The 7,151-nt window shown below is 41.3% G+C and overlaps 1 protein-coding gene across 4 annotated transcripts in view; it reads right to left on the bottom strand.

Annotated features, from left to right (window-relative positions):
- Positions 1–6,605, bottom strand: part of NHSL1 (NHS like 1) — a 227,253-nt gene extending 220,648 nt beyond the window's left edge. For 2 of the 4 annotated variants that reach the window (XM_019527079.1, XM_019527080.1), the window contains exon 1: positions 5,860–6,600. In XM_019527079.1, the coding sequence (XP_019382624.1) occupies positions 5,860–6,064 (205 nt within the window). In that variant the 5' untranslated portion in view covers positions 6,065–6,600. Of the gene's footprint in view, positions 1–5,859 lie in introns of all 4 variants that reach the window. The other 2 variants (XM_019527084.1, XM_019527081.1) reach the window with 2 other exon arrangements.
- Positions 6,606–7,151: the final 546 nt, after the last annotated feature.

The following is a 7,151-nucleotide window of genomic DNA, read 5'->3' as shown; positions in this document are numbered from 1 at the left end:
AAAAGCCTTTGCTTAGATTACCTTTGTGGGAAGATTTTTCTAGGGATATAGAAATTATGAGCCTTTATAGTCAGGCATCTGTTAAAGGTCAGATAAGTGTCCAAACTATTCAGTGCTCATCTGAATTCCAAACTGTTCTTGGGTATTTGAAGTTAGTTAAGAGACACAAAAATCAATTGAAAGGGAAGCAGAAAGGGAACCATGTCCTAATTTATCTGTTCAATGCTCAGAGCACAGCATTCAGCACTGTGACAGCAGGTATCTGTGTTGACAAAATATATTAGACAGACCTTTTGAATGAAAAAAGTGTTGTTCAAGCTGTGCGTTTGGTATGTCACCATTTCAAAGCCCTCCAGGGATAGCGAAATTCCAAGTGTAACCTTCACAGGCAGGGTCACTGCCTGGATACCATTGCATAAAGAACAGATACAGTAGCTTGTAAAAGTCTTATGGGTGTCACCTTATCTGAAGGAAAAACACTTAAATGACTATGATCATTTAAAAATATACACACATATGCACGTGTGCACACATACACTCAGCTAGATCTCTTCCTACTTAACAAGGGAGCTATGTACAAGCACAAGTAAAATGTTTTCTCTCTTCTCTCCCTCACAGGGTATATCTACATATGTTATTAATGCAAATGAATAAATTCCAATGCAGTTTGCACTGAAGTGTATTGCTTCTAGACGCTGTGTTCACACATGCACCTGGGACCACAGCACGTTGAGCCAGAGTGGGGCAGCCCCAGTTGGCAAGGGACCTGGAGGTTCAGCCTGCCAGCCTGGGGCTGCTCTGACCCAGCTCAATGTGCTGCAGAGGGGCCTGCTGGAGCACAAGGGTGCTCCAGTGAGGCGTTAACTGCCAGGCAGCCCCCCCACGCTGAAACACCCTTGTGCATCAGCCAGCCCTGTCAGTGTCTACACATGCATTGCAGTGCACTAAATAATGCCACCTCAGGATAGTACTTGTGTTTACAAGCACTAACCCATGGCAGAGTTGGTTAATTTATTGCAGCCCAATAGGGCCACATGTGGAGATACCCAGACTTTACTGGGGAGCTAATTGGGCAACTCCACAGTAAATGTCTTATGTAAATGTGCTGACAGTCTTATTTTAACAGATAGCTGAATAGGATGTGTATAAGCTATACGCACGAAAATCCCTTATGAAACTGAAAGAGTCAACAAAATTATCTAAAACTCTCTCTTAATCAAGATTAGTCAGACTGTTGTATAACCAAATAAGACTGCTTTTTGAATGGTCTGCCTGATATCAAGCAGCGTGTGACTGTAGCATCTACCGATCATCAAAATCCATTTGTACAGATCCATCAGTACTTCATTGAAAACTGATATGATACTGATGTATAGCCCTCTAAACCACTGTTGACTCAATCTCTTAATCTTTAATGAATTGACTAAATTCCGATTGATTTTAGCCATGATCGCTTGCCGTTCACCCCTTGAACATTTTGCAGAAATGCATGCTAATGGGAAAAATGATCAAAAACTAAACAATATAAAACCTAGAGTATGAACCATGTATGGAGAGAGACCATACAAGCCAGCAAGCAAGAAATTATATGCTTGGCATGACTTTTTGGATGAAGGTTTTACTCGTTTACTCCTGCATTACACAAAGTATCATGTATTTTTGGCTGTGAACTTCAATTTTTCAGAGACTTGATTCTGCTAGGCATTAGGTATTTGGGCCTTACCAGATGAAACACTTAAGAATAAGGGCAGCCCCCATCTACTTCAATCCCCAGGTGAATAAAAGGCCTTTTGAGGATGGAGCTGAAGCCTCACATACAAATCAAGCCCAGGAAAAGAAAAAAAAAAAAAGTCAGCACAATCCTGTGCTTTCAGCTGCTAATGAACTTTCTCTCATGGACCTACCCAAAATAGAGTCTGAATGCTAGAGAAAGAAGTAATTCAGGACCTTGGGGCTACTAGGTGATATAGCTATTCTACAAATAATAATGTGTGTCCTTCGGTCCCATCAGATTTCAGGTAAGTGATGGGAGTGGGGTTATGGCTTCCTTCTTCGCTCACATAGTGAGGGAGCAATCCTCAAATGAGGGATGTTTTAATGAGGGAACAATCCTCAAATAAAAGTTTCATATTCCCCAGGGAGAGAAACATAGAAGTAAAAGTTTATTGTGAATCATCTCACCTCCCTGAAAGAATCTCTGAGGAAAGAATACACAGGAAGGCACAGTAAGTACTTCATCATTTACTAACAGACTTCCAGCCTGACACAGTAAAACTATATGATGCTGTATTTACTGAAATAAATAGCAAGACAATATGGAATTGTTGAAGCATCATAAGAATTTCTCTTTGCTATAAACCAAATCCCAAACCAGTAGAGAGACATCAGTAAGAATGAGCCTGCCTGACCAGCGTTTGCTTCTCTGATAGCTAGTTAGAAACCAATCAACCAAGATAATTTTTTAAGTAAATAGTTTTTAAAGCACTCTGCTAATCCTCCTGACTGCTATTATTTTACACTTAGGTTAATGGGGATTAGCCATTTGGCTGGTAGAAAACCAACAATATGTCACCTACAGCAGTGGGGGGGAACCTTTTCATCAGGAGTGTCACAAGTTAGCCCTGCGTCCTCCCCGTATGTCACTCTGATCTCCTTCCTATGGCCAATCTTCTGCTCTGCTTTCTGCTCCTTACTCTTGCTCTCTGCCCAATCTCTTCCTCTGTTTTCTTCCCTGTGCTCTCTGTCTGATCTCCTGTTCTGCTTTCTCCACTACCTGCTGCTGTGCAAAAGAGAAGACTGCAGGGGATTTAACAGCAGCCTTCAACTACCTGAAGGATGGTAACAGAGGATAAACTAGACCATTCTCAGTGGTGGCAGATGACAGAACAAGGAGCAATGGTCACAAGTTGCAGCAAGGGAAGCTGAGGTTAGATATTAGGAAAGACTCTCTCACCAGGAGGGTACTAAAGCACTGAAACAGGTTACCCAGAGAGGTTGTGGCATCTCCATTGCTGGAGATTTAAGACCTGTCTGGACAAAGCCATAGCTGGGATGATCTAGTTGGGGATGGTTGAGCAGGGGGTTGGACTAGATGACCTCCTGAGGTTCCTTCCAACCTACATTTTCTATTATTCTAATGCAGCATGAGGCAGTGCAACAAGGAGTTAAAGTAACTTTAAAAACAGGAGAAAGAATTAGGCATGCCATGCCTTCCACTATCAACCCCTCTTCCTTATACGTAGTTAAAGAAAGAGAAAGGAAGGATTCTGAATTGATGTATGAGGTCATTTCATCTGAGGAGGAGCTGGCAGACAAGAATGGGGTTTCTAGGGACTGAGGATTTTTGTTTATGTACCTAGCCATCTTCCCTTTTTTTTTTTTTTTTTTTTTTTTTTACAGTGACATCCTTTATTTAGCAAGTTAGATTACACATTCTAAGAAACTCATTTTCTTACCACTCACATAAGCCATTCTACTTTTCTCTATAGTCCACTTAGATTTTGGAACCAAATACATTAAACCAGAATTTAAGACAGACACTGGTGGACATCCTAAGTTTTACTTCTACAAAAGCTGGCAACATGAAGTGTTGGTTTCCAACGGTATGTAATTTGCAAACATCACCATTAAAAATGATCAGGTGCAATAAACTGTCTTTCAGTTTACTGGCACAAAAGGCAGGTCTTGAAGTCACTGGAATGCCATGTGGTATTCTCACAAGCATACACAAGTGACAGCACTGGACAGAATGCTTGTAATGGACAACCCGTACCCAGCTCCAATTCAGCTGAAATCCACCTCTGTCCTGATCTGCAAGAGTGTACCATGCCAATCCACAGGCCTTTACTCAGCAGGGACTATCAGTCAAACTACAGCATATATCCTGATTTGTGATCTTAACAGACATCAGCCAGGCATACACAGTATTACACCTTAGTGTCCAATCTGACCGGATGTCTCTAAGTGAAAGTGAAGGACATTTTGGCACCATATAACCTCTTTGTCCATCCATTTCCCACTCAAAAAAACATGTTTTGCAATTTCTGTTATGACAAAGGAAACAAGCTTTGACAGCTTGCTGTCCAATTACAGAAAGAATCTTCCGCTCTGTGCTCTATACAATAGATTGCTTTATTTTCCATAAATCAAGTGTACAAAAATGTTCCCAACAACATTCACACACAATGAATCCACCAGCATAGTTTCCTTTCCCATCACTGCCCTGACACATGAACATGTGTTAAAGGATTGCTAGCTTGTGTAAGAAAAATGTAATGTAAATATGTAACAAAAACTTTGCAAGCAGTGGTGCTGGAGCTCTCATATCATAATACAGTCCACCAGCCACTGCTACATGGCACAAACTTGCCAACAATTAAAAATGAAAATTAGCCAACTAATGTTTTGTGACAGCTTTACACACAGGAGATGGTTACAGAGCAGTTTTCAAAAGCTCAAATCAGTGCTCAGTTGTTCTCCCTTTGCGTCACAGCATGACTGTTCACATGCATGTTGGTGTTCCCGCTAAGGAGGCTACATCAGAAACTCTTACTAAAACTACAATTTATTTCTGACTTGGACAAAGTCAAACTAATGCTCTAGTGGAACAAGCGCTACTGCTGCCAAAAAGGGAAGGAAGGGAAAATAAAATTAACTGAACTTCAAGTGTCCTTTGAGTGCTTGCCTGCTGTTGTAAAAGTCACCCCGTGGCAGAAGTCAATCACTCTAGGCTTTCTAGTAACAAACCATTGTTGGCCATTTTCCAGGAATAAGAGAAACAACAATTCAACCAGTTTATCAGGCAATTTTGGCATATTTATATTACAATATGCTAGGTAATGACTAACAAATGCACTGACAACAGTAGTTCAGCATCTCAGAGGCACAGAGACAGATCTGTGCTGTACTCCAGGGGTTCCCAACCTTTTTAGATCGCGGACCGGCAAACCGTGGACCGGAACTGATTATATATATACACATCTCTCAGAGGTAAGTGCAGAAGCTTCCTGCTTGCATGTGCTTCTCCTTTTCTTTAATTTTATTTTTTCATAGATATAAAAAATGGAGAAGCACATGCAAGCAGGAAGCTTCTACACTTACCTTGTTGCTTAGCTTTGGTTTTCTTCACAAAAGATTCTCAGGCTTGGCTATTCCTAGGGGTCTCTTTCAGTCTAGCCCCCACCTCTTTCTCTCTCTATGGAGCAAATCCCATTTTCCTTTGTTACGGGTAGGGTTACAAGCTGCTTATGAGGGTATGTATTGGAGGGTCACTTTTTCTATCCGCCCCCACAAAACACACTTAATATTTTTCAACAGGCCCATCAATATGTCATGAAGAAAATGTTTCCAGCCTCTCACATGGCAGAAAAATAAAGGAGCCAAACTGTCCTGCTATAGTAGGAAGACCAGGATGCCCTTTCAACACCTTCCTTCACACCACATGCATAAATATTATGTTGCCTTTCACAGAAGGGAAAGGTTTTAGGGTTGTTTTTTTTCCATTTTGGAGTCTATGAACTCCCTTAGTTAAGAAGTAACTCCAAGGAAATCTTTGCAAGACTGTGCTGAGATTATGACGGTGAAATACACACGCCAGCACTAACACCATGGGAGAGGAAGACGAGGGAACAGGGCTCCCAAGTTTTCTTGGCGAGACCTATAGGAATGGAAGTTCTCTAGAAGAAAAATGAACAACTAAATAGGCTTACTGACCCCAATGGGCATCACAAATCACATGGGATGCAAATATGTCAGAGAAAGTGAACTTTTAGACACAATAAGGAAGGGTAAAGGGGAGGGAATATAGTAGAGAAATGATAATTAAGAATATAGTTAACTGGGTTATAAAAATCTGATCACCTTTTCTTGGCTGGGTTCTGTAGATCCAGTTCTCATCATCCCCTTCTACCTGCTGCCCACATATTGACGAGAGCTCACCATCACTACGAAATAACCTCTTTGTCTGCCTGGACAAAGATGAGAAATTTATCCAGCTTACAGCACGCGAGAGAGATCCTACATTTTGTTTGAGTTTGAAAGACCTTGAGGCGCATTCTTTTTTCATTTTCTTTGAAGCCAAGTAGAGCACACAAACTTTAAAAGCCCCTTCTGAAGTCCTCCTGTTCACTTCACAATGATTTTTGAAATGTTAATACTGTAATGCAAGTTCTGTCCAGGGTTAAACCAACAACAATTATAGAGCTGGGTCACCATGCCAGGGTAATTCTCCAGAGGCTGACTGGTTTATAGCACTTTTCCAAATAAAACAAGAGAGACGAAAACAACAGCAAGCAGCACCTTGCAGTAGCTTTGAAAAGCCCGTCAGGGTTGTACAGAAGTGCAGTACCAAGGTACATATTTCCACCATTCTCCACTCAGCAACCAAAACTGCAGCCCCACTCCTTTCCCTGGCATCATTTTCCAGTAATGTTTCTGCAATCCAGTCTTCTTTTGCACATCATCAGAAACACCACCTTGCAGCTGCAGCTGTAATCCACAAACCCAACCAACCCTTGCTTTCCCTTCATGAAAAGCCTTATGAAAGATCTCCAAGAGGACTCTCCTAACAATAAAACAGGCTGCGTGGCTATCGCTTAGGATTAGAGTGAAATACGATAGCCTCTCTCTCCTAAGGCGCAGCCACAGAGACTGCCGACTCCTCCTTTCCTGAGCCAGAGCCCAAAGGCAGTGCAACTTCTGAACTCTGTAGACAGGAATAGAAAAACTCAAGTGTAGCTCTGCAGACACCAATAGGAAATAAGTCCTGGATTTCCATTACTGCATGAATATTCTACCTCCCATTATGTATACAGATACAGATCTATTCAAGAAAGAAAACAAGCAACAGTGTAAAAAATAAGTCTGAGTTCGTATGTCTGCAAACAACAACAACAAAAAGTGTAGAGGAGCAATTTCAGCAAGCAGGCTCACAATACAGCATCCGTGTGTTTTTAAATGCATTTTATAGATTTCATATACATTAGGGCTGGAAGGGACCTTGGAAGATCCCACAGCTGTGCTATGTTCTGCCATCTTTGCTTTTCTTTTTTTTCTTTCTGCAAGTGAAAATGCTAAATTTATACTGTTTCTAAAAAGCCAGACTACAATTCCAGCAGTCAGTTTGCTCTGATTACTGACACTATTGAGAGGTG

The sequence above is a fragment of the Gavialis gangeticus genome, unplaced genomic scaffold, assembly GCF_001723915.1.
Source record: "Gavialis gangeticus isolate Ggan-Ray unplaced genomic scaffold, GavGan_comp1, whole genome shotgun sequence".
In the NCBI taxonomy this organism is placed as follows: Eukaryota; Metazoa; Chordata; order Crocodylia; family Gavialidae; genus Gavialis; species Gavialis gangeticus.
This window is presented reverse-complemented; position numbering and strand designations above follow the sequence as displayed.